This window comes from Halichoerus grypus, chromosome 2, assembly GCF_964656455.1.
Source record: "Halichoerus grypus chromosome 2, mHalGry1.hap1.1, whole genome shotgun sequence".
Classification (NCBI taxonomy): Eukaryota; Metazoa; Chordata; class Mammalia; order Carnivora; family Phocidae; genus Halichoerus; species Halichoerus grypus.
The window spans coordinates 41,720,824-41,747,729 of record NC_135713.1 but is presented as its reverse complement, the minus strand read 5'-3'; the positions used below and the strand labels follow the sequence as shown (position 1 = coordinate 41,747,729).

Sequence of the window (26,906 nt, the reverse complement as noted above, 5' to 3'; positions counted from 1 at the left end):
GCTCCTACCTCGAGTCCGTTCCTCCCTGTGGGCACTAAAGCCCATCAAATCTCGCCTGCTTAAGGACACAGCTCCTTCATCAAATTGTCACTGTACCAGACCATTCCCATCAGTGTACAAACATCTGTTATTGATACAACCTTTAAAAAGAATAAACCAAAAGAACCTCTTGGCCCCATTTCCTCATTTTCTCATCCTGTCCTTTGCACACGTTGCCTTCATTTCTGTCTTACATCTACTCCAACACACGCACGCTGAAACTGCTCTTGCTGGGGTTCCTGACGCCCATGTTGCTGCATCCGTGCACATTCTCAGCCTCCCCCTACATCTGCCTCTGGGTGCTTTGGCAAAGCTGCCCCCTCCCTTCTCCTTGGTTCCCTTTCTTCGCTTGGCTTCCTGGTCACACCCCTCTCGGTTTTCCTCCCAACTCACTGTTCCCAGCTTCTTTTCCCCTGGCTGTCTCTTTCTCTTACCCCCATGCTCCAATGCTCACTCCCTGGACCTCTTGTCCATCTGCACTCAGCCCCTCGGTGGTCACCAGCAGATTCATGATTTCAAATACCATCTAGACGCTGAAGACACCTCTCTTCAATTCCAGACTCATCTAGCCCCCAAACCTCCTTGGTATCTCCACTTGGATGTGCAATAAACACCTTAAACTCAGGCCTATGATTGAACCTCTGATCTTCCCCCCAAAACCTACTTTACTCTCGGCCTTCTCCATCCTGGCTGATGGCAATGCCATCTTTCCAGTTCCTCCAAACATAAATGCTGGAATCATCTTTGATAATTCTCTTTCTCATATGCCTCATGTCTAATCTATCAAGAAATCCTGTTGGATCTACTTCAGAAATATAATCAAATTTTGATCACTTCTTTCTGCCCCCACTGACGCCACCTGGGGCTCAGCTACCAGTATCTCTCCCCTTTAAACTGGAACCCCTCCTTTTATATTAGCCCCTCACTCCCACCCTTACCGAGAGTCTATTCTCCACAGAGCATCTTCAATGATCTTATTAAAACCTAAGTCAGATTCTGTCACTCCTTTGCTCAAAACCCTCTGATGCCTCCATTCAGAGTAAAAGCCAAAGTCCCTCCAATGATCTAAAAGCCTACATGATCTGCCCACACCACCCGTTACCTCCCATCACTGCATTTCCTCATCTCCCACCCATCTCCCCTCACTCACTCTAGTCCAGCCACACTGGTCTCCTTACCGTTCCTGGAATATACCAGTGGTGCTCCCACCGCTGTGGGCCTTTGCACATGCTGTTCCCTCTGCTTGTTATAATCTTCCCTTATATATTGGCAATACTTGCTCCTTTTTCTGCATCCCACCTCTGCTCAAACTCTCAACAAGACTACCTTGCGCTCTCAATTTAATTCTGCCACATGCCCCACCCCTTTCCTGAGAAGCCCCCACACCTGCAATATCCTTTACCCTACTGGACTTTTTCTTCTTTCCATAGTAACTGATCGATTACCTTCTAACATAATAGAAATTTTATTTAGATATTATGTCTGCCCCTGCTGCCAGAACATAAACTCCCAGAAAGGAAGGATCGTTATCTATTTTGATCACAAATGCACTCCAAGTATCTAGAACAGTGCGAGACACATACTAAGGGCTCAGTAAGTATTTATGGAATGAATGAATAAAGTATGAGAGGTGATGGCAAACATATTCCCTGTGTTTACAGTGTTGACGCTGCATGGGGTGGGGTGTGATGGGGAAAGCAGGCAAGGCAACAGAGAGGTAAGAAGACCCAGCAGGAAGTGGCTCTCACCATTCCTCCCATGATCTCCCACCCCCTTCCCTTGCACACAATACCCCAACCATACTGGCCATGTTTTTAATTCCTTGAGCTCTCCCAGTTCCTTCCCACCTCAGGACCTTTGCATAAACTCTTCTCCTTGTCCGGACCATTCTTTCCACCCTCATTTAGCTAATTCCTGCTCTGTTTTTAAGTCTTAGCTTAAATGCCAATATTATTATATCTCAGAGCTTGGCACAGAGCAAGTGCCCACCGAAGATATATGTTTCAGAGAGGTTACAGTTTTTGCCCAAGGACTCACAACTAATGACTATTTGTAGAAATAATAAATATGTTGATTAAATAATTGAATTGGAGTTTGAAAGCAGTGACTTTGCTGATTTCTGGTATGAAGGTAAGACTTCCCTGTTAAAAAAAAATGTTCTTTTTAAAATATTTGTCTTATTTTATTTTTTTAAGTAAGCTCTATGCCCAACGTGGGGCTAGAACTCATGACCCCGAGATCAAGAGTCACATGCTCTGCTGACTGAGCCAGCCAGGTGCCCCTAAAAAAATATGTTCTGCGGTGACTGTATGGACTATCTTCAGCTGTGAGATCAAGCCATGCTTCCTTCATGAAGTTTTCCCTCACTGAGATCTGTGTGTTTAATAAAATTCTTACCCAAAGCAAGAACTCACTCCACAATGCTCCAGTCTCTACTATCATATCTCTTCTTCTTTTTTTTTTTTTGAGGTAAAATATGCAAACATTTACTGAGATACATAACTACAAATATAGATGTTAAAATAATTTAATACAATACTGTAAAATATTCTATGCAAATAATTTTGAAATTCATAAAGAGAAAGAAAATGTCTTTTTTAAATTTAAATTCAGTTAATTAACATACAATGTATTATTGGCTTCAGAGGTAGAGGTCAGTGACTCATCAGTCTTATATAACACCCAGCGCTCATTACATCACATGCCTTCCTTAATGCCCATCACCTAGTTACCACATCCCCCCACACTCCTCCCCTCCAGCAACCTGAGGGTTGCTATCATACCTCTTCTATTGAGGAACTCACTACTAGAGAATAAAAAGCCCTCCCTTTTCAGGACTATAAACAGACAATTCACATAAATTATGCAAATGCTCAAAATAATCCATAAAGAGACATCTCACCTTACTACCCATGGAAGAAATACAATACAAGGAGACATATTTAATTTCTCAGTTAAGCAAAAGTGGAAACTGATAAGAACTTTCTGAGGGGCAATTTAGCAATATGTATCAAAATTTCAAATATATATTCTTTTTGACTTCTGGCAATCTATCCTGACGAAAAAATAGCACAAGTGTGTTCTTGACAGTTTTGTCTACATTTACAAATTCTGTTCCCAACAATAGAGAACTGGCTAAATAAATAATGGGTGAGCTATACAAAGGAATATCATACAGTAGTTAAAAATGACACAATACAGCTATTCCTGGTTGTTTGCAAGGAAGAGGATTGGGTTGCTGGAGTCAGAATTGAGAGGAGGACTTTTTTTTGTGCATACTTATTTATATCTGTTTGTAGTTTTTACTTTTGTGAATGCATTTGATATTCAAAATAGCAAATAAAATTTAAAGTATTTGTAAAGCGGGGCACCTAGGTGGCTCAGTCGGTTAAGTGTCTGCTTTCTGCTCAGGTCATGATCCCAGGGTCCTAGGATCCAGCCCTGCATCGGGCTCCCTGCTCAGCAGAGAGCCTGTTTCTCCCTCTCCCTCTGCTGCTCCCCCTGCTTGTGCTCTCTCTCCCTCTCTCTGTCAAATAAATAAAATCTTTTTAAAAAATAAAATAAAATATTGTAAAGAAATGTTGATCTCTACTAGTTGTTATGGGAAGATGTCCACAACGTTGAGTAAAAGAAAGTTACCAAATGACATACAGAATACAATTTCATTTACCTAAAACTGTGTATTATATAATAAAAATATTGGCATAGATAATAGAAAGTTATTTCTAGAATGATGCTCCACCTTGATAATGATAATTTGATAATGGCGGTATCATTAGACGAAAGTATGTAGAGACAATTTTTACTTTTTTGTCCATGCTTTTCTTTATTGTGAAGATTGTTTATATTGAGCACGGATTTTTTTTTTAAACCATCAAGGAAAGATACTGTAAGGTTATTCTCTTTTAAAAAAGAGGATGTGCCTCTTCTTTATGTATTTGCATAGATCATGTTTGGAAAGGACATACACCAAGGTGTTAATTGTGGGGGTAAGACTGTCATTTCTTTTTTCTCTTTTGTTCTCCTTTCTGTTTCTATTTTATGGGTTTTCTGTAATTAATTACTTTTGTAAGGGGAAAAAGAAGCACCACTTTTTAAAAAAGTTCTTCCCTAAATTGAGCTTAAAGCTATTCAGTGGCACCAATTCTAGAAAAGAAAGGGCTCTATGTTACTCTGTATAATCAATCATTTTGCTTAAAAACGTTCATATATATATGCAATATATAGTCCATTACATGGGCTTTATATATAAATGTATGTATGTATATATACACTTATACATATATATTTATTTATATATATATACACACACACACACACACACACTCACACACACACACAAACACACACGACCTACTTCTCGGCCCTTCCTCATATTTCTAGCTATACATTATCCCAACCCTTCAAGGTCCTTCAATATTGGAGGGATATATGGAAGTGGCTGTTAAACATATAGGCTTTGAAGTCAGAATTCCAAATCAGCCACAAATGAGTGATTCAGTTAACATGCTTTATCTGTAAAAAGGGAAATGAAAACAGTTATCTATTTGATAATTTTGTAAGGATAAAATGAAACAATCCATATAAATTGCTCGGCCCAAGCTAGTGTATAACAGATATTGAATAATTTGTTCTTATTTTGCCCAGTACATAGTAGACCAGTCTGTGATGATCGCGGCTGTTGTTGTTATTGCCCTCCGAGCCATGAGGAGCGCTGCCGCCTCCGGGCTGACCAGGCCCGGGGTCAGGATACAGGAAGTCCGTCTAGTCGCGGCGCCCCGCCATCTTTGCACACTGGCCCGCCTCACTCAGATGTAGCTGCTTCATGCAGTCTCAGAGGTAGACCCGCTCGCAGCGACACCCTGCCCCTTGCCTTCTTTGGTACTCTTTTAATCAAAGCGCCTTTACCGAGGGCGAGTCTTCAACTCCCTAGAAACGTTAAAGCCGGCATCTTCCGGGAGCCGGCCTCGTTTCGTGACCTCAGGCGTACACTTCCGGGGACGCGGACGTGACCCGTCGCCCCGCCCACTCCCACTCTCTCTTTCCGGTAGCGGAGTCTGGAGAAGACGCGCAGGTAGGAGGCCTGGGCGAGGACAATCGAGTGGCATCCTGGGACAGGGGGCACTCACCGGGGCCGGGGTCGCGGGCCTGGGGTGTTTCCGTGGAAGCTGAGCCAGGTGCGGGCGAGACGGGCGCGGCCGGCCGACTCCAGACTCAGGGTCGCGCCTTGTCTCGGAAGGTGGCGGTCTTCTCTCGAGGAGGAGCTTGTGAAGTGGGGGTGAGTGCGGCTACAGCCCTGAAGGCCCGGGCTCCGCGCTGCCGCCACCGCTACGTGTAAGGGGCCGCACAGCGTGGTTGAGAAGGAGCGGGGACCCTAGTCAGTAATGGCCTGTCACCTTTACTCCGCCAACCTCTTGGGCGGTCGCAGGCCCGGTCCCTAATCCCTAGTTCGTGTCCTTGTTTGGGAAATAGGATTAACGGTCGCCCCGACCCCATAGAGTTGTAGTGAGGATTCAAGGAGGGAATCAGGAGAAACGGCCCTGTGTTGGGTGCTCCCTAAGTCTGGGTGATTGCTAAGTCTGGCACGTTGCAAGTACTGGACGCTTAGGGCGCGCCGCACGAAGCCAGAAGTCGGGGCTAGGGAATGTGCATCAGTGTTTGCTGAGCACCTGCTGTGCGTTTGTAATTTATTCTCCAAGGACCATTGTCATCACCACTTAAGGGCGACACGGGGTGGGGAAACTGCACATGGGCATTTGTTGAGTGGCCACTGCAGGCATTCGTATTCATGCTTCCTTACTTCACATCTGGAGTCTTTCTGGGCTTCTCCAGGCAGAACTTAAAAGCTTCTCTTCCTGTGAGCTCCCTTGGCACCTTCCTTGCAATTCTTACTCTGTTGGATCTAATTAAAGCGTAGGAGCAGTTAACTTTGTACACCCAAGGCCTACACTTGTAGTGCTTACTGTGATCACTCACTAGACCTTATATAAGGAAGGCACTGGGGAGATCCAGGAACGCAGGAGACGCGAACTTCTCCAGGTCTGGAATTGTGGTTATTCGTGGAATAGAGGCATTTTGATACAGGGTAGAGAGTGCTGGACTGGGGGTTGGGACACTGGTTTGTAGGTTTGGTTTTGCCACTGTCTTTACAAACCTAGGCAAGGCTGTGTTTGTCTTCACCTGGAAGGGGACAGCCTAAGTCATCTGAGCCCTTCTTATTTCTAGTGTCTTCTGAAAGTATTAGGAAATTGTTCTGATTCTTGAGTCTCAGGAGGCCTGGGGCTTTGGTCACAAAGTAGGTCCTCTCTCAGCCTTCATATTACTGTCCTCACCTGCTTTCCTCCTGTTAGCGTCTCCCTCCCCTACGGTCTGTGACAGTTTAATTCCATTACATGCCATGTCAGATTAGAGTTACCTGGTTTCACTAACATTGAATTTTGGGGATGGGGCTTTTCTTTTAGCCTTCTAAGAAGATAAGTTTTACTGCCTTTAATGCTTGATTCTAGTAGAAGTTTAAGAATTTGGTTTTAATCAGTTATAGAAGGACAGCAAGAGATCAGTTGTCAGAGAATAAGAGAGAGCATTTAAACTGGCTTTTGGAGGGATCTGGTAGAGCACAGGATATAGTAGATGAAGCTAGAGGGTATGTGGCTTGAATTCTAAGCCAAGGAATTGGTGCAGAGTTCAGGCAGCAGGTGCCTTCCATAAAGGGTCTTCAGGTGTCACCAGTTCATGGGTAGGTTATTGGCCTTGGCTTTGTACTAACCTTTTTGGATGTGGTCTTAAAGTCTTCTTTGAGCCTAACCTGTACATGGTACTTGGGGGCCAGGAAACCAGAAACACTCCTGGCATTGGAAGTATTGTGATATGTAGACCAGGAATCTCTTAACCTGGTTTTCATTTCTGCTCAACTGACTTGCTATGTCACCCTAAACAAATCATCAGAAGTTTCTCAGGATATATATTGGAGGCAGTAAGGCTCAGGGATAATGGATTTGCCCGGGTTTGTAGAGCTGTCAGTTGAACTTGGAGGTCTCCAGAGACCTAAGCCAGTTTTTGAGGCCCACTTGGTAAAAAATTGAGGGATACTTATGATCTGCTTAGAACTCTAGGCTCCTTTCCTATAAGTGCTATGAGCTGTGCTTTTGGTAGATTCAGGAGAAAGGTTATCTCAAGGTACTTTGCTTTCTTTAGCCATAAGTTAAAAGCCCCTAAATGCAGGGAGAAATGAGTTTTAGGCAGAAATGAGGTTTCACAGACTAGGGTGGAGGGAAGCAGGACACAGAGGAGCAAAACTTGGGAGATTTCCTTCAATAGCCAGGAAGAAAGTGTTGTGGAAACCTGGTCCATTGCTAATGTTGGATTTTTTTTCCTTCTTTCAGAAATGGCACCTCGCAAGGGGAAGGAAAAGAAGGAAGAACAGGTCATCAGCCTTGGACCTCAGGTAGCTGAAGGAGAAAATGTGTTTGGTGTCTGCCATATCTTTGCATCCTTCAATGACACTTTTGTCCATGTCACCGATCTTTCTGGCAAGTGAGTACCTGGGTGAAGAGGCACAGACCAAACTGGCAAGGGTCTAGGGGAAGAAATGTCCCTGAAACTGGTTGGCAGCCTAAGGGGGTTCTCGTGAAAGAATTAAAAAGAATGTTCAGATAAGGAAATGCATTTGGCTGTTTGGCCACAAATACTGTGATTTCCCAGGCACTGGGGTTACGAGAAAGAGACACGTCCTCTGCCCTTAATGACCTTAAAGTGTAGTCCTTGAATCCTCAATCTCTTGGTACTTTGTAGGAGCAGGGGTGGACAGAAGTCCACTCTATGTACAGATTCTGGCTGCTATTAGCAAGTTTTTATGATGCGTGAAGTCACTCAAATACTAAGCTTTGGTTTTCTCATATAAGGTGAGAGCTCATGGAGCAATTGGGAGGATTAAATGCAAAAGTAAATTTATGTTGTTAATAACAGTGTTCATTTATTTTGGGTCTTTGAACCCCATCAGGGCAGAACCCATGGCCATAGTCTTGTTAGAAAGGAGGATGCATATTCAAGTTGACCTTCATCCTCTGCCATACCTGAACTGTGGCAGTCTTTACTCAGTAGGGTTGTGATAAGCACTCAGAATTCTTCATGGATGAGAGAAATGACTGAGCTTTTGTTCCCAGGGAAACCATCTGCCGCGTGACTGGTGGAATGAAGGTGAAGGCTGACCGAGATGAGTCCTCTCCCTATGCTGCCATGTTGGCTGCCCAGGATGTAGCCCAGAGGTGCAAGGAGCTGGGCATCACTGCCCTCCACATCAAACTACGAGCCACAGGAGGAAATAGGTACATAAGGCAGGGGCTGGGTGGTGAGATCTCTGGGCCTGGGTGCCAGAGCACCGGATTTGAGGCTTGGTTTTTCTCTTGTAACTTTGCACAAGACATCATAAATGTGTTCGTATTTAGTAGTTGGTTGCTGCACCACTGCTTCTACTCCTCCCACCCCCCAACTTACTGTTTATTGAGCACTCAACTGCATACCAGGTATTGTGTTCTAGGTACTAGAAAAGAATGATCGAAAAGGGTAGTTAAAGCCTCTACTCTTCCTGTGTAGGTAGAAGAGGCCAACTTTAAACAGCCTGACTAGGGGAACATGCGCCTTCCATTTGTGGCAAGTGCTGGGAAGTAAGAAGTACAGTGTGAGGGTTGGGAGTTAATGATAAAGTGTAATGTCAGCTAAGATCTAAATGTTGTGCCAGGAGTTGGTCCAGTGAAGGAAGGGCAGGGAGAGAATATTCCAGCCAGATACAACTGCAGGGAAAAGGTCTTGAGTGGGAATGAACTTGGTACATCTATGGGAAAGAGTTGCATGAGGTATGATCAGAGAGATAGGAGCAAGTTCCTGCTAGGTCTTAAAGGAAGCAGTCAGGATTTGGACTTTAGCCAAAGAGGGTGGGGGGGAGCATAAGAACTTTTTAATAGTAATGACCTGATGAGATTGGAGTCTTGCTTTTGTGAGAGAGAATATGTGTGGGCGGGGTGCGGTACAGAGGGAGAGAGAATCTTAAGCAGACTCCATTGCTCAGCGCGACCCTGAGATTGTGACTTGAGTCGACATTGAGTTGGACCCTTAAGTGCCCGAGCCACCCAGGTGCTCCAGAGATTGGGGATTTTTCTTTATTTTAAAAGTTTTATTTATTTATTTGACAGCGAGAGCAGGAGCACAAGCAGGGGGAGTGGGAGAGGGAGAAGCAGGCTTCCCACTGAGCAGGGAGCCCAGTGTGCGGCTTGATCCCAGGACCCTGGGACCATGACCTGAGCTGAAGGCAGATCCTTAATGACTGAGCTACCCAGGCACCCCTAGGGGGATTTTTTTTTTTTTAAAGATGACTTCTGCTTCAGGGTACCTGGCTGGCTCAGTTGATAGAGCATGAAACTCTTGACCTCTGGGTCATGAGTTCAGGCCTACTGTGGGCATAGAGCTTACATTAAAAAAAAAAAACTGCTGTGTGGGCAGCAGACCAGAGAAAGTAGTCCTCTGGAGAGATGCTAGTGTCTTGGTTTTGGGTGGGGGAAGCAGCTGGAAATGGATTGCCAAAAAAAAAAAATTACAGCCTTTGGCAAGAAGGACAGTTCCTTAAATGGGCTGCAGGCAGAGCAGAGCACAAACTGACGCATGGGCCAGAAAGTATGCAACAAAAACCATACGTGGCCCACTAAGCCTTAAATATTTATTGTTTGGCCCTTTACGAAAAGTTGCAGATTCCTGAACTAGAGGGTTGTGGGATCTAGAAGGGACCCCTAATGAGTTGGACAAAGCTTTTCTTCATGTAGATCCTCATTTCCTTAGAACCAAGACCCCTGGACCTGGGGCCCAGTCAGCCCTCAGAGCCCTTGCCCGCTCAGGAATGAAGATCGGGCGGATTGGTAAGTGCCTCCCTCTAGCTAGCACTTGGATTTGCTTTGAAGCATTGACCCCAGAAAGTTTGTGTTGTACCCAGTGGGATGCAGTGCCTGGTTTGGGGACTATTGGCAGTTAGGGTGCCACAGTTAGTGGAGTTGCAAGAGGCCCACCATATGACAGAGTTTCCTCCCTGAGCACCCCTATCACCTTGATGTGAATGTTGACAGCACAGTTTGATTCCTGAACCTCTGTGCCCCACACTGCCTGGTGTGCAGGGCTTGAGACTGGCTGGTGGAACTGATGGGAGATGAAATGTCTCTTTCAGTGTTTCTTACGGGAGTTGGCATTTTATGTGGTCTGTCCCCTGAATTGTTAAGACCATCCATATCCTTGGTTCTTTCCTATAAAGTATTAGAGCATGCCAATCATTGTAACAGTGGAAAATGAGTGCAGGGAGCAGCACCTCCCATGGTTGAGAATCACAGCGAGTCGCCTACATCTGTGTGGTGCCTGCCCCCTCACGCCTGTGATCTCCTGGCCTCTTAGAGCTCTTAAGAAGGTGTTAGCCCTTCCCTGTTTTCTGTACACATGGTAGCATCATATACTGATCGGTCTAGTTAGTGGTTCAGCCTATTACCTTTTGGAAAGGAGGTAGTTTTTAGTTGCCCCTATTTAGAAGAATCTTTCCACTAGAGAGTCCCTGAGTTGGGTGTCAGAAACCTGATTATTTCACCTCCTCCTGACATTGTAAGTTGAGTGCCTTTTCTGACCCTCAGTTTCCCCTTCAGAAAAGTGAGTTGAGACTACATCAGAAATTTTGAGGAAGTAGCAGATGGGGCAGTCTGTGTCCATGTGTTATATACTGAGGATTCACGTGGGGAGCAGCGGGATTCACTGCTGGTCTGTTAGACCACTGGTCCAGGGAGGCCTGGACTCTTTCCCATCCATCTCTAGGCAATGATGTTTTCTCTTCCTCCCCACAGAGGATGTCACCCCCATCCCCTCCGATAGCACCCGCAGGAAGGGGGGTCGCCGTGGTCGCCGTCTGTGAACAGGATTCCTCAAATTACTGTTTTCTGTTAATAAATTGCCTTTGTGTGAGCTATTTCGACTCTAGTCTTCTCTCCTTCAGGGGTATTTGATTGTTTCCTCCTAGAAATTTGACCAGGGCATGAGACTGACTCGCAGTCACAGGTGCAGGACAAAGCAGGAGGCATTTAGTAGATCTTTTACTTCAGAGGACGTAGGTAACTTGGCAAGCAGGAACACAGGAGGGATTGGTTGGGCCCCTGACATGCGATGGGGTGAGCCTGTGTTCTGTGAAATGACTTCCTGGGAGGAGTAGCCTAAGGAGAGGTGAGGTGCCTGTGCTGCGGTTGGGGCTTTTCCACACTGCTTGTTGTGGCCATCAGCTAAAGCCCACCAAGGCCTCAGAGACCTTGTTTTGAAAGCGGAGATGTTCGTTCCAAAAACGGACTAAATCTTAAAAGAGCCGGAGCAGAGTGGAAGCTGTTGAGCCAAGTGTAGTCTGAGCAGAAGAGGAGCCTTTCAGACTTGAGCCATATATAAACACATGTGGGTGTATACTCGCCCCCCACACCTTCTGTGCAAAATTGGGAGCACACTCTACTGCATCTTGCTTGTTCTCACTTGGCAGATCTTGGAGATTGTTCCACATCAGTACATAAAGTACATAGAGATTCGGTCACCCCACAAATACACACCAAGCCCTATTTTCATCAGTGATAAAAAAAAAGTTTTTGTTCTCCGGAAGCTTGTCTCCACCTCCAAGGACCCAGTGGCACCAGATGGTAGAGAGTGTTCTGCAAGAAAGTAGCATAGGCCCAGGGATGGTGGCTGCTACAGTGTTGGGTGGTTAATAAAGTAAGCTAGAGAGAAGAAGATGGTATTAATGTTCTAAGGAAGAGAAAAAACATTTACAGTATTCTGCTATATTTATCGAAAAAATCCACATGGATTGAATTACCCACACAGTTCAAATCTATGTTGTTAAAGGGGCAGCTATAGTTATTCAAGGCGACGGGAACACTTCAACTCTGATACACTTTAAAAGCCCATAACACAGAGGACATTCTGCAAAATACCGGTGCTTAAGTTATCAAAAGTGATGAAAAATGGACAGAAGACCAGAGGAGATTATGGAGACAGAACTTAGATACAGCGTTGGATCCTGACCCAGAAGGAGGGTGTTAGTTTGAAAACTGGTAAAATCCGAGAAAGGCCTGAAGTTCAATTAGTAATGTACCAACAGTAGTTTCTTAATTTTGACTAATGTTTTCGTGGTTGTAGAAGATGTTAACATTAGGGAAAGCTGGATGAGTGGTATACAGAAAAGCCACATTATTTTCACAACTTTTTGGTGAATCTAAAATTAACGCAAAGTAAAAATGTGAAGGGGCAAAAAAATATATATATATACTTATGGTCAGCCTGGTTTCTGAGGCAGGATGTGTACAGACCCTCAGGTAAACAGGCCTGGATGAAAATACCTAGTTCCCCAGCTTCAGACTACCTTTAAGCAAATAAGCACTCAGCCATTGAGTGAAAATTCCTGTGATAATGGCTGCTTCATAGGGTGTCATAAGAAATGAGATTAAAGTGTTCAGCACTGCCTGGCTCTGAAGAAGCTATTGCTATTCTTAATGCCTGTTGAGTTCTTATGCCAAGGAATGAATGACAGCTGGCTGGAATCCTGGTGGAAAAATGCTGGCAGTTGCTAGAGCATTCTTTATTTCCTGTGATGGGACTTTGCAACTTGTCCTGCTGTTTCCTGGTAACCAGGGATGCAATCAGCCAGGTCTTTGAAAGCAGTTCCTTTCAGAGGTTTGTTTGCAAGGAGAGCCAACTTGCACAGCTTGCGTTGGAACGGAGCGGTCTGTTGGCCACAGGCATGCAGGGCAGGACTGGATGAGCTGTTGCCCACCTGCGACACGGACCATGGGAGCCCAGCCTTGGCAGGTGAGCCTGATGCCATGGGCTACAGCTGCAACCCCAGCCAGGCCCCTAGAAATGGTCCCTACTGCCCTCCTTCCTCCTTTCTCTGACCTGAGCCACGCAAGTCTCCCAAACAAGCCTCCCTGTCTCCCCTCTGGCCCCTGCCTAGCCCTAGACCACATGTTTTGTTACCTGGTCCTGCCACACGCTTCACCCTCTCCTGCCCAAGCCAAACCTACTTCCTTTCACTTTTCAATTCTCTGGGCCTTCGGTCTTCTGCTCATGTCCCCTCCCAGCCTGGCTCCGTCAGCATCTTCTCTCCCCCATTTCACCTATCTTCTGCTCATCTGTTAGAATCAATTCTTTTTTTTTTTTTTTTTTTTAAGATTTTATTTATTTATTTGAGAGAGAGAATGAGATAGAGAGAGCATGAGGGGGGAGGGTCAGAGGGAGAAGCAGACTCCCCGCCGACAGCAGGGAGCCCGATGCGGGACTCGATCCCGGGACTCCAGGATCATGACCTGAGCCGAAGGCAGTCGCTTAACCAACTGAGCCACCCAGGCGCCCTGTTAGAATCAATTCTTCATCCCTCTCAAAGTCACCCTCCTGGGTGCCCCTCAGAGTGCTTCACTGAATTCCTGCGTCACCCCTACTTCCCATGTGCCACCACTGCCCCCTGTATTCTAATAACCTATTTTCCCTATTAATCTGTGAGCTCTGAGAGGGCAAAGTGGGTCTTGTTCAGTGTTTCCCACCCCAGCCTTCAGTCCAGTCTCCAAAGTATGGGCTCAATAATGATTTGTTTAATGAATCACTGAAAGAATAGATGAGTGGGCTTCCCCCTTCTGTAAACTAAATAGGTTCTATAAACTAGATGGTTTATTATTTTTTCTAATAAATTTTTTGAAGATTTATTTTAGGGAGAGTGCATGGGCGAGCAGTGGGGGAGCGGCAGAGAGATTCTCAAGCCGACTTTGCACTGAGCATGGAGCCTGATGCAGGGCTCAATTCCACGATCCTTAGATGACCTGAGCCGAAACCAAGAGGCAGACTCTTAACTGACTGAGCCACCCAGGTGCCCCTAAACTAGATAGTTTAAAGAGCCTTGGTAGATCCTCGATAAATTAAAACAAACACGCGTTCCTGTGCTTCAAAGAAATTAAGGAAATCCCCAAGGGCATTCAAGAAATGAGGGAGGGAAAATTCATCAAGATGAAATGGATTAGGGAACACAGCTGTAGGCAGAGAAAGTTGGGGTAGACCTCCTGGCAAATACCAAGTCAGTGCCAGGAAGTTAAGTTTAGGCTCTGCCTTTACCTCTATCAGTCCCAAGGTGAGGGAGCTGAGCTTGACCTTTACAATAATTAGCCAGAAGTCTTCAGATTTCTGGGCAATATGGTCCTAAGTAGGACTGTTCCCGGGCTCTTGGCAAAAGCAAAAGCAAATCCTCTGGAAAGAACCACAATTGAGGCCCTCTGGTTTCCCACAGATGAGGTTCAAACAAGTAGGAACCCCCCCCCAAAATACCAACACATGAAAGTAGGCACCAAATGAGAGTCAACAGAAACAGTTTTTTATCTACCTCAAAGACTCAATATTAGAATTAAAATATAACCTCAAATGAAATGTTTAAAGAAACAATGGAACAAAAAAGTAGGCAAAATATGCATAATCAGATGGCTTTGACGAGGAAGCAAAGAAAACAATACAATAGTTATTGAAATTAAATACTCAGTGGATGGGTTCAATGGCAGATGAGAGCCAACAGAAGAAAGAATTGCTGAACTACAAAGTCTGAAGAAATTACAAAACAGAGAAGTCCAATGGGATTGGAACTGAATATTGCATTGCTCCCTTCCCATTCTGCCTGAGCGAGAGCATTAGCCTTCCAGTTAGCCTTCATTGACCTGAGTGATGATGTGGCTCCCTGTCATCTAGGAGCTTACTTTCAAGGTCATTTTCAATCTCTTAATGCAGAATCAGGAAAACCTTTCCCAAGACATGGCTTCAGGGAAGCCATTGACCTTTAGTGGTCCAAAGAGAAGATGGATAATGGACTTACAATTGGTCAGTTCTGTCTTGGGGAGGAAGGGGCAAGCAGTCTTGTTGCATGTAGTCCTAAGGTGGTAGGATTTGGCCGTTGGATAGGAGTTGTGGAGAGGTAGACTTGAGTTATCAAAGTTTTCTTTTTTTTTTTAAAGATTTTATTTATTTATTTGAGAGAGAGAGAATGAGAGAGAGCACATGAGAGGGGGGAGGGTCAGAGGGAGAAGCAGGCTCCCTGCCGAGCACGGAGCCCGATGCGGGACTCGATCCAGGGACTCCAGGATCATGACCTGAGCCGAAGGCAGTCGCTTAACCAACTGAGCCACCCAGGCGCCCTATCAAAGAGTTTTCTAAAAGAGCTGCTCAAAGAGGGAATACAGCTGCTTAATGAAATAGGGATCTCCCCATCATTGGAGGCATACAAGCATAAACCAGACCCTCAAAGGCTAGTTACATCAGAATCTCTTAGTGTGGCAGAGACCATTGTTTCCCAATACGCTTTTTCTTCATTTTCTATTGTAAAAAGGAGTCTCAATTTTTAGCTGGATGTATGACTGATCAGAATAAAGACTCAGTGGCGGCTGGGTGGCTCAGTTGGTTAAACATCTGACTCTTGATCTTGGGGTTGTGAGTTCAAACTCCACACTGGACTCCATGCTGGGCATGGAATCTACTTTAAAAAAAAAAATAGACTCCTCAGGCAGTTAAGTGTGGTCCATATGACTAAGTTGTGGGCGATGAGATGTAAGCAGAATTTGTGTATGCAATTTGCAGGAAGTATCTTTTGGAATTATTAACTATAGTCCCCTATATTATACCCTCAAGACTTACTATAAATATAGGAAGTGTCTTGAATAGGAAAAGGCATACCCTTTTAACCTTTCCTTTAGATAATTGCTTTCTGATCTCTGCTGGAACCTGTCACCTTATCCAGACAGGCTCTCCCTGACCATCATAGATGAATTAATGTTCCCCACCTGCCCCCCCACCCAGCCATTATTCTCAAGATATTTAACCATTTATTTGCCATATTCATAGCACTTAACTCTACCTGATGTATACATCTATATGTCTAAGTCTAGTGGTCTTCAACCTTGAGCGTGCATCAGATTCAGTAGATCTGGGATGGAGTCCTAAAGTTTTGCATTTCTAACAAGATGTTAGGTGCTGTTGCTGTCAGTGGTCCAAAGACCACACTTTGAGAACCACTGGACTTGCCTTTTTAGGTTCACTGCTATATCCCAGTACCAGGAACAGTGCATAAGTGGTGATGGTTTGTAGGTATTTGTTGACTCAGATTATTGGCACTACCTCATTTAATCACTTTGAGGTAAGTACTATTATTATCCACATTTTACATATAGGGAAACCAAGGGTCAGAGATCAGTGACTTGTGTAGGGACACAGCTAGAAGGGGCAGAGCTGGGATTTAATCCTGTACTTGTCTGTAACCACAGATAGTGCCCTTAATCACTGCACTGTCATATCCCTGGCAGGCTGGGGCTCCGCACAGTCCGACTGGCTAGGAGGTGGAGGAGGAGGATCCTCCTGTCCTCCCTTCAGCAGAGGACTGGGAAGTAGATGGCAGCAGAGTCCTGCTCCTAAGGGAGCCTAGCTGCTGCCCTTACTTTGGGCACTCATTTATGGGTGACCACTAGGTGGCAGCATCATTCTGATAGGAAGCTGCCTGCTGGGATGGGTACGGTGTCTGGGTTCTGATCTGAATTCTGTCACCGTTAGTTCTCTGGCCCTAGACATATCCCATGGGTCTGTGGGTAGGCCTCAGTTTCCCCATCTTTACAGAGAGGAGATTAGATCTCCTTAATCTCCAAAGCGCCCTTGCTGCTCAAATACCATCTCTAAGAGACAAGTACAGCCACTAAAATTCAAATACCCCAAAACCATTTGTACTATTTTTTTCTCCCCCACTGGAAAAAAAACAAGCACTACCACCATCACTCCCCAAAAACTACAAAAGCCCTGCTATAACAGTACTGTCCAAAAGAAATATAATACAAGCCACAAAACTGAGTCACATGTAATTTCAAATTTTCTAGTAGATGAATTAATAAAGTAGAAAATAATATTAATTATAATAATATATTTTATTTAATGCAATATATCCAAAATGTTTCCATTTTCAACATAATATGAAAATTATCAAGGTATTTTACATTTTTTTTTAAGATTTATTTGACAGCACAAGCAGAGGGAGAGGGAGAACCAGGCCCCCAGCTGAGCCTGGAGCCCAATGCGGGGCTTGATCCCAGGACTCTGGGATCTTGACCCAAGCCGAAGGCAGCCGCTTAACCGACTGAGCCACCCAGGTGCCCCATTTACATTCTTTTCTTATATTAAGTCTTTGAAACCCTGCGCATCTCAATTTAGACTAACCATGTTTAAGGCTTCAACTGCCACATGTGGCTAGTGACTGCCTTATTAGACAGCAGAGCCCTAGAGTATTCATGGCAAATGTTTGTTGAGGTAGGAACTGTGCTGAGTGTTTTATATGCATTATCTTAATCCTCATAGCACCTGATGAAGTAAGGTTTGTCTTTTCTGATGAAGAAACTGAGGCTCAGAGACACTGAGTGTCTTGGCCAAGATCACACATTGCAAGTAAGCAGAAGAGTCTGGATTTGAGCTTGGCTCTGTCTGTTTCCAGAATCTGGGCTCTTCATCATGACATAATCTTCCCCTGATGGTAGATATGCAGTCATGGGGGGCCCACTGACAGGGTTCCAAATCCAGGGAGTGCAAAAGCCTGGGAGCCAACAAGAGGGCCTGTAAGGGTAGAAGGCGAGGCCTTAAGCTGTCATTCTCCCACCCTAGTTATGTATTTGGCAACGTTGAGCTTGCCTGGCAAACCACCAGTGACTCTGTGAAGGAGAAATCATGATCTTAGGAAAATCATATTTGCATGGTAACTAATTGAGCTTACAAAAAAAACAAAACAAAACCCAAAAGACAAAAAAACCTTGCATCAGAAGAAAATGAAAATTGAGACCTGCAGAACAATAGGATTAAACTGCAGGTGAGTACAGAAGAGGGTAGAATTCCAAGGGCCCAATGGGTCGAGGTTGTAGTAAGGTAAGTGGTGGCTTTCCCTCAGGAAAAATAATGATGATATTAATAGCTAAAATTTATTATGTACTTACCAAGCAACTTAAATGTAGCATCTTATTAATCCTCATAGTCACACTAGGAAGTAGGTACGACTATTATTACCATGTTGCAGATGAGAAACTGAGGCACGGGACACCAGTAGGTAGCAGAGTTGAGATTTAGCCACAACAACTTGGTCTGGAGTCCGTGTTTTGGATTGCTATGCTATCCTACTGCCTAGAACAGGCTGCTCATGGAGGTAGTGAGCTCTCTGTCTCTGGAGGCATGCAAAAAGATCATCAGGGATGTGAGGAAATACTCAAAAAGGGTCATTCCTGGGTAGGACAGAAGCCTGGTGAACTGATACTAAGCTTGTCTGGAGAGTAATCGTGGAAATTGCCCACATGAAACCAAGATGGGGAAAGAATCACATCTGCCTTTCAAATCTATCCTGTGGGAATTAGGGGTACAGGAGGCATGGCCTTCACTACGACTGGCCAAAGTGAGTAAGGGGTCTGTGGAGGCAGCATGGCATGGTAGTTAAGAGAATGGAATCTGCAGGCAGCTCAGACCTGTGTTCAGGTCCCGGCTCTGCCACTTACTAGCACCCTTAGCTCATACTTGTACGTCTCATTAATCTCCCTGAGGCTCCTAGGGCTGTTGTGACAATGAAATGAGAAACCATGTTGTGGGAATCCGTTATTCTCAGCCACAGAGGTGAGACACCAAGAGGGAACGAAAGCCAAGAACGAAGGCCTTGGTGTACTTCAGGAAGTTCCACTTTTTCCTCAAATCCAGTAGACAGTGCTGTTGGCAGCATTTGGGAAACGAGCTGGCCGAGCTGCCATGCTGAGGCGGGAGGGCTGAGTCCCGAGGAACAGAAGAACGGGGGTGTCGGGGAGCTGGTTTGGCTGCCATGGAGGGGAGGCACTGGGGAGGAGGCTGGGTGACAGAGTGGCCTTGCTTGGAGGGGTAGCTTCTGCAGAAGCACCTCACTCTGCAGGAGCTGGGCAGGACCCTTCCTCAGCCCCATCTGCCCCTGTCCCATTCCCTCCTGAGTCATTCCCATCCACAAACATGCCCAAAAGCCATGACCTGAGTCCTCTTCCAGCTGCTGCCCCCCACCTCTGTGCTCTCCCTCGCATACTGGCACCATTTCTCCCAGTCACCTCCCGACCCAATTCACTGATCTCCTGTCTCCATCTCCCATGGCCTCTACATGGCCACGCCTTCCCCTCCACCTTGTCCTCTCAGCAGTATCTGCCGCAGTTGACACTCCCCCTCCACTCCCTTATTGGGATCTGTGAGCACACCCTCTCCTGGCTTTCCTTCTTCCTGACGGCTGCTCTGCACAGGTCAGGGCTGCTCCTCCATGCAGTCTCTAAGTGTTGAGAGTCCCTAGAGCTCAGCCCTAGTCCCGTGGTTGTGAATACCATCTACAAGTTGATCATTTACAAATGTCTTTGTTCACTCTTTTTTTAAGTTTCAGTCTGGTACCATCAGCCATCTACTTGATGTCTACATGTGGGTGTCACACAGAATACAGCCAAAACCAAACTCTGGAGTCTGCCTATTCCAGAATGTGCTCTCCCATCTTTCCCATCTTGATGAATGCCACCATCTATTGTGCCCCAAACCCCGGCACCATCTTTGATCTCATCCCCAAAGCAGGTGCTGACATCTCTCCTTTCAAAACAGCTGTGGAATCCATTCACTTCTCCCCGTCTCTACCACCACCAGAAATCACCACCATCTTTCACCTAAGCTACTTCACTCCTAACTGGTCTCCAGGCTCCCACTCCTGCTCACCTTAAATCTATATGCCACACATCATTTTATTTTATTTTTTTAAAGATTTTATTTATTTATTTATTTGACAGAGAGAGACACAGCAAAAGAGGGAACACAGGCAGGGGGAGTGGGAGAGGGAGAAGCAGGCTTCCCGCTGAGTGGGGACCCCGATGCGGGGCTCGATCCCAGGACCCTGGGATCATGACCTGAGCTGAAGGCAGACGCTCAACGACTGAGCCACCCAGGTGCCCCGCCACACATCATTTTAAAACATTAACCAAACCCAGCCCTTCAGGACTCACACCCTCTGCTAGCTTCCCATTGTTTTTGAAATAATACCCACTAACACCCAAGCCTGCATGATCTGGCCCCTGCCTGTCCCATCAACAACATTTGAAACCACTCTCCCCCTTGCTCAAAATGCTCAGACGTATGGCATTTCTTTCTATTCCTCAAATGTGCCAAGGACTTCCTGTTTCTGTGAATGACATCATCTTCTCTGTCACTCAAGTAGGAATGCTCAGCAGCATCTTGGTCCCATCCCTTTCTCTAGAAAGGCCCAAGTTCAGTCTGGCCCAAGTCCTGTGGACTTTCCTTCTGACCTTTGTAGTCTTCATCCCCTTTCCTCCACGCTCCCAGCCACAGGCTCCATCAGGCCTTGCCTCTCCAGCTTCACTTTTCACCACAGCCTCCTAACTGGTCTCTCTGCCTCCAGCCACAGACCGACCCCTGACCCCTAAGCTTAACCCCAGCCACTGGTAGCCTGGTCTCTGATATGTGACCCCTGCTCCACCCTCTGGAGACTGGGGCTCAGCCCTGGCCAGCTGTCTTCAAATGCCCCTGTATCCTAATGCCTGGCCTAGAACTGGTGCTTGGTACATATTTGTTGGATGAATGAATCATAGGGGAGGACTACTCAGTCCGTCCTGCTCAGAGGCGCTAGCTGAAATCACAAGTCCAACGGCTATTTACCTACCTGCCAGATGGCACCTGGGAGAAGACTCTGGGAGTTCCAGATTCTAAATTGGTTGTAGAACATCTGACCTTGGGCAAATCAGATCCTTTCCTTGCTCAATTGTCCCTTCAATAAGATGGGAAGAAACAGAATAGCTAGTCTCTTTTTCCCAGAGGCATTGTACTGTATTCAGGGCCTTTTGTTACGAAGTGCTTTCCATCCAGGCTCTCCTTAGACCTTCAAAGCAGTCCCACGAGGCAGTGGGGATTATCTGTCCCTATAGTACAGATTCTCAAGGAAGCAGCCCGAGCCACTGTTAAAACAATCAGATAACAGCACTCCTGCTCAAAGGCTTCCCATGGCTCCTGATTTCACTCAGAGTAAAAGCCAAAGTCATGAACATAGCCACACAGTCTGGCTGCATACATCACTGACCTCACGTCCATGCACTCTCTAGCTCAGTGGCTCCACTCCAGCCATACTAGCCTCCTTCCCCTTCCTCAACCATGCCAAGGACATCCCCACCAAGGGACCTTTGCTCTGCCTGTTTCTTCTGCCGAGAACACTTCCTCAGACATGGGCTTGGTAAACCACCTCACCTCCTTCAAGCCTATCCTCAAATCTGGCTTTCTTTTTTTCTTTCCCAACACCCTATAAAGTGCTGCAACCTGTCCCCATCCACCTGCCCCAGCAATACCTTCCCTTTTTCCCAGCTTGCTCGTCTCTCTCAAACAGTATAGTTTACTTGTTTGTCTCCCTCTAGAATGTCAGTTCCATAAAGGCAGAGATAGTTCTCTGCTTTGTTCATTGATGTAGCCCAAGTACCCAGGAGAGTGCCTGGCACAAAGTAGATGTGCAATAAATAAATGTTGAATGAATGAATGAATGAAAGAACTGAAATAAGTAACTTGCCTGGGGCGGGTATAGCAGATATGAGGCTGGAGCCCAGACCTGCTCTTCCCCACAAAGAGCCCCTTTTCTGGCTCTGTGTTCATGGCCCAAGTGTACTAGGATCCACCTCAGGCCATGTGCAGTGTGGACAGGGCTGGACATGAACAGCCTGCCTGCCACCTGGGGCGGCTCTTCCTCTCAGGGACTTAGGGACTAAGGAGGAGAACAGGATGGGCCTGAGGTCCTGGAAGACTCCACCTCCTGGCTCACCCAAGTGAACTGGCAGGAACTCATGCCCCTGGAGCCTGGAGTATCCAGACCAGGGGAGGGCAGGCCTTTCAACTGACCAGCTCGAAGGGTACAGTATGAGACTCCCAGGAAGGTCCTGGGTGGGAGGATACACATGCTCGAACAAACAGGCTTGCTGCTCCCTTTTGTTGAGCAGCTCCAAAATCTTTGTACACAGGCAGGGTCCCTGATTCAGATTTAGCAAGTTTGCAGGAAAAATATTGAGCTACCAAAATTTTATTGCACACTTAGTCTCTATGTCAGGCATGTGTGTATTAACTCATTCAGTTCTCCCAGCAACCCAATAAGGTAGGTTCTATTGTATGCCTATTTGGTTCTATAGTATGTATGCATATTTTACAGATGAGGAAATGGAGGCAAAAGGAGGTTAAGTAATCTGTTTAAAATCACACATCTAGTAAGTGGTAGAGCCAGAATTTTTTCCTATCAAAAAAACCACAAAAAACAAAAAACAAACCAAACACCAACTTCTGGTAGTTACTGAGAAAGTCCAGCAAAGATTACAACACACATTATGTGCCTATGGTGTGAAAGGGCCCACTGTCCCACAAGTGTCAATGTAACAGTGATGGGAATGGAATGTCTTCTTAGCAGCCAGCGCAGTTCGTGTGTTGGATTTGTATACAATTGCCTTTTTTCCCCAACCATTTATTATGACAAATTGCAAACATATAGAAAAGTGATCATTCCTAGACCCACATCTATAATCAACTATTGTTAATTTTATCTATTATCTATCTGTATCTTTTTTCTGAACATTTGAAAATAAGTTGCAAACATCATGTCATGTCACCTCCAAGTATTTCATTCAGCCTTCAGCCCCTAAAAAGAAATATTCACTTAATGGCCGAAAATTCCATTATCACACCTAAAAAAACAATAATTCCCAAATATCCTCTAATAATCTATCCAGATTCACATTTCCTCAGTTTCTCAAAAATACCATTTGTAGCTTTTTTTTTTCCAAACCAGAATCTTGTCAAGATTCACAAATTGCAGGGACGCCTGTGTGGCTCGGTCAGTGAAGTGTCTGCCTTTGGCTCAGGTCATGATCCCAGAGTCCTGGGATCGAGTCCCTCATTGGACTCCTTGCTCAGTGGGGAGTCTGCTTCTTCCTCTGCCTCCCGCTCCCCCTGCTTGTGCCCCCTCTCTCTCATTCTCTCTCTCTGATAAATAAAATCTTTTTAAAAAAGATTCACAAATTGGGGCACCTGGGTGGCTCAGTTGGTTAAGCGACTGCCTTCGCCTCAGGTCATGATCCTGGAGTCCCTGGATCGAGTCCCGCATCGGGCTCCCTGCTCGGCAGGCAGTCTGCTTCTCCCTCTGACCCTCCCCCCTCTCATGTGCTTTCTCTCTCTCTCATTCTCTCTCTCTCAAATAAATAAATAAAATATTAAAAAAAAAAGATTCACAAATTGTATCTGGTTATTACATTTCCTTAATCTTTTTTTAAAGATTTTTTTTTTTTTTTGTAATCTCTACACCCAACATGGGGCTTAAACTCACAACCCTGAGATCAAGAGTCCTACGCTCCACTGACTGAGCCAGCTGGTTCCCCTGCATGTCTATCTTTCTTTTAAGATTATTTAGGGCGCCTGGGTGGCTCAGTTGTTAAGCATCTGCCTTCAGCTCGGGTCATGGTCCCAGGGTCCTGGGATCGAGCCCTGCATCAGGCTCCCTGCTCAGCGGGAAGCCTGCTTCTTCCTCTCCCACTCCCCATGCTTATGTTCCCTCTCTCGCCGTGTCTCTCTCTGTCAAATAAATAAAATCTTAAAAAAAAAAAAAAAAAGATTATTTATTTATTTATTTGCGAGAGAGAGCAGAGCGAGCAAGAACATGAGTATGGGGGGAGAGAGAGGGAGCACAATTCCAGGACGCTGAGATCATGACCTGAGCGAAGGCAGACGCTTAACCGACTGAGCCACCTAGGCACCCCACCCCTGCATTTCTTTAATCTTTTAAAATATAAAACCCTCTCACACACATATCTTTTTCATGGCATTGACCCTTTGATGGTAACAGTCACTGTCTTGCAGACTGTCCCTGGAATTTTTTATTTCCTCATGGTGTCGTTTAACTTGTTCTTCTACCCCTCTAATTACTGTAAACTGGAACTTAGGTCTAAAGGTAGATTCAGATTAATGATTTTTTAGAAAAGATATTTCCTGGATGATGCTGAGTATTACACCCCATTAGGAAACATAATGTCAGGTTGTCCCACTGTTGGTGTTACTAAAAGTTTGGTCACTTGGTAGTGACAGCAGTAAAGTGCCATTCCCTCTTTGCCACCAGCAGGGACCTTTGGGATGATACTGCTGTGTGTGGATATCCTGTCGCCCTGCAACATTTCATCTCATGGTTTTGGCATCCATTGGTGGCCCTTGCCTGAACCAGCTATTACACTGAGGTTATAAAAAGGTGATTTTCTAATTCTATATTTTCTTTTATGTTAGTTTTCTTGCATTCTTATGTAAAGAAGAATTTTTTCTTTATCAACTGGGATTGAACTATAGTTTCTTCCAAAGAGGCAAGGTAAATTATTCTAATTGATTCTGGAATTGTCCCATATTTGGCTGGCAGGTGCCCATTCAAGTTGGATCCTGGATCCTTCTTCTTTTTTATTTTTTATTTTTTTTAAAGATTTTATTTATTTACTTGAGAGAGTGAGAGAGAATGAGAGAGAGCACATGAGAGGGGGGAGGGCCAGAGGGAGAAGCAGACCCCCCGCCGAGCAGGGAGCCCGATGCGGGACTCGATCCCGGGCCTCCAGGATCATGACCTGAGCCGAAGGCAGCCGCCCAACCGACTGAGCCACCCGGGCGCCCCTCCTTCTTCTTTTTTAAAGGAGTTCCATTTTAAAGATTTTATTTATTTAGAGAGAGAGCATGAGCATCAGGGAGGGGCAGAGGGGGAGGGAGAGAGAGAATCTCAAGCAGATTCTGCATTGAGTGTGGAGCCTGACTCAGGGCTCTATCTTATGACCCTGAGATCATGACCTGAGCTGAAATCAAGAGTCAGACTGTCAACTGACTGAGCCACCCAGTTGCCCCAGATCCTGGATCCTTCTGACAAATCCCAGTAGTCTGAGCATTTCCTTGTTTTCTGGGAAAAAAGATGTCTCCAACACACCTACCTGTACTTTCTTTTCCTCTACCCTGTGATCCAGCTATTGGAACTTGGGTGTGAATACAGGAAGTCTGCCCCAGAGTTCTTTTGTTTAACTGCAGGGGCTAGTCTCAGCTCTGTGTGACCTTGCTGTGTGACCTTGGGTCAGTTCCTTTCCCCTTCTGAGCCAGACTTTCTCCATCTGAAAAATGGGAGAGCTGAATCCTGCCTTAACCCGGTATCCCCCTAAGGATGGGTCACATACCAAGCCTTCCTACTTTCCATCACTTTGTCTCCTTCCCCATGCAAGGAGAGGGGTGGCACAGGACTCCTACACTGGGCAGTGGGGCCTATATGACAACTGACATACTACCCTACAATTAGAAAAGATGGAGGGAGCCCTCTCCCGCCAATCCCGGGGAAACTCAGTCTTGGGGTATACCCTCCTGGCTGGAATTAGTCTATAGCCTCCTCTGGGCAAGGCCAGGTTGATCTTTGGGGACAGCCTCAGCCTTGACCTAAAGTTGCTTCACAAGGGAAAGGGTTTGGGGGCGCCTGGGTGGCTCAGTCGGTTAAGCGTCTGCCTTCAGCTCAGGTCGTGATCCCAGGGTCCTGGGATCAAGCCCGGTGATGGGCTCCCTGCTCAGTGGGGAGTCTGCTTCTCCCTCTGCCTGCCACTCCCCCTGCTTGTGCTCTCTCTCTCTGTGTCAAATAAATAAATAAAACCTTTAAAAAAACAAGGGAGAGGGTTTGGGCTGCCATTTTTATTTTCACAATCAGCCTAGAATCAACTGTTGCATTTTTTCTTTATTTTTAAATTTAGTTTTACTTTGTATCCAAGTTACAAATTTACATATTTAAAGAAATACTCTATAAGGCTTGCTGTGAAAAATAGCATTTCCTCACCTTCCTCTTTATACTACTTTAAACTTTTTTAGCCGATTCTTTTGGTATTTATCTCTGTACCTCTGAATAGCTTCTGGTATTACTTCCTGATTTTTCAATTTTAAACATTATCTGGTTGGTTTTTCACAGTGGAAGATGAAGATTTAGCCCTCTTTCCGCCTCTGTCCCTCTATGTCACTCTTTCTGTCCTTTCATCCTCCCTTATGCCTCTATTGTATGTTTGGTTATGTATGATCAGCATTTAATGTTCACCATATTATGACAGTGTGTACATCATTCAATTTGAGCTACACAGTATACTAGGATTACTAACATTTCCTAAATAACTTTTGTTTTCCCAAGACTTAATAGTAGTCTTGGTTTTTCATTTATTTAATATTCTTTCTTTTTTTTTAATTAAATTTTTTATTTTAATTCCAGTAGAGTTAACATACAGTGTTGTATTAGTTCCAGCAGTACAATAGAGTGATTCAACAATTCTGTACATTACTCAGGGCTCATCATGATAAGTGTACTCTTTAATCTCCATTACCTCTTTCACCCATCCCCTACCCACCTCCTCTCTGGTAACCATCAGTTTGTTGTCTATAGGTAAGAGTCTGTTTCTTGGGGCGCCTGGGTGGCTCAGTTGTTAGGTGTCTGCCCTCGGCTCAGGTCCTGATCTCAGGGTCCTGGGATCGTGCCGCACATCGGGCTCCCTGCCCCGCGGGAAGCCTGCTTCTCCCTCTCCTGCTCCCCCTGTTTGTGTTCCCTCTCTCACTGTGTCTCTGTCAAATAAATAAATAAAATCTTAAAAAAAAAAAGTCTGTTTCTTGGTTTGTCTCTCTTTTTTCTTTTCCTTTGCTCATTTTCTTTTGTTTCTTAAATTCTACATAAGAGTGAAATCATATATTTCTCTTTCCCTGACTTAGTTGCTTAGTAT

General features: G+C 45.3%; 1 protein-coding gene across 2 annotated transcripts; it reads left to right on the top strand.

Moving 5' to 3' along the window:
• The first annotated feature begins 4,957 nt into the window (after positions 1 to 4,957).
• Positions 4,958 to 11,026, top strand: RPS14 (ribosomal protein S14). Of its 2 annotated transcripts, none has more exons than XM_036113573.2 (5): positions 4,958 to 5,113; positions 7,422 to 7,572; positions 8,202 to 8,363; positions 9,868 to 9,944; positions 10,905 to 11,026. In XM_036113573.2, exons 2-5 carry the CDS (start codon positions 7,424 to 7,426, stop codon positions 10,970 to 10,972), a joined length of 456 nt encoding a protein of 151 aa, XP_035969466.1. In that variant the 5' UTR covers positions 4,958 to 5,113; positions 7,422 to 7,423; the 3' UTR covers positions 10,973 to 11,026. The 2 variants fall into 2 exon arrangements, with proteins under 2 accessions (XP_035969466.1, XP_035969467.1); XM_036113574.2 differs by lacking the exon at positions 4,958 to 5,113 and adding an exon at positions 5,174 to 5,317.
• Positions 11,027 to 26,906: the final 15,880 nt, after the last annotated feature.

Bases quoted from the DNA above. Each gene is read 5' to 3' on its own strand.
- RPS14 (XM_036113573.2), top strand. From the start codon at position 7,424: ATGGCACCTCGCAAGGGGAAGGAAAAGAAGGAAGAACAGGTCATCAGC. The intron at 7,573-8,201 runs GTGAGTACCTGG...TTTTGTTCCCAG, and splicing joins GTCACCGATCTTTCTGGCAA to GGAAACCATCTGCCGCGTGA. The intron at 8,364-9,867 runs GTACATAAGGCA...TCATTTCCTTAG, and splicing joins CGAGCCACAGGAGGAAATAG to AACCAAGACCCCTGGACCTG.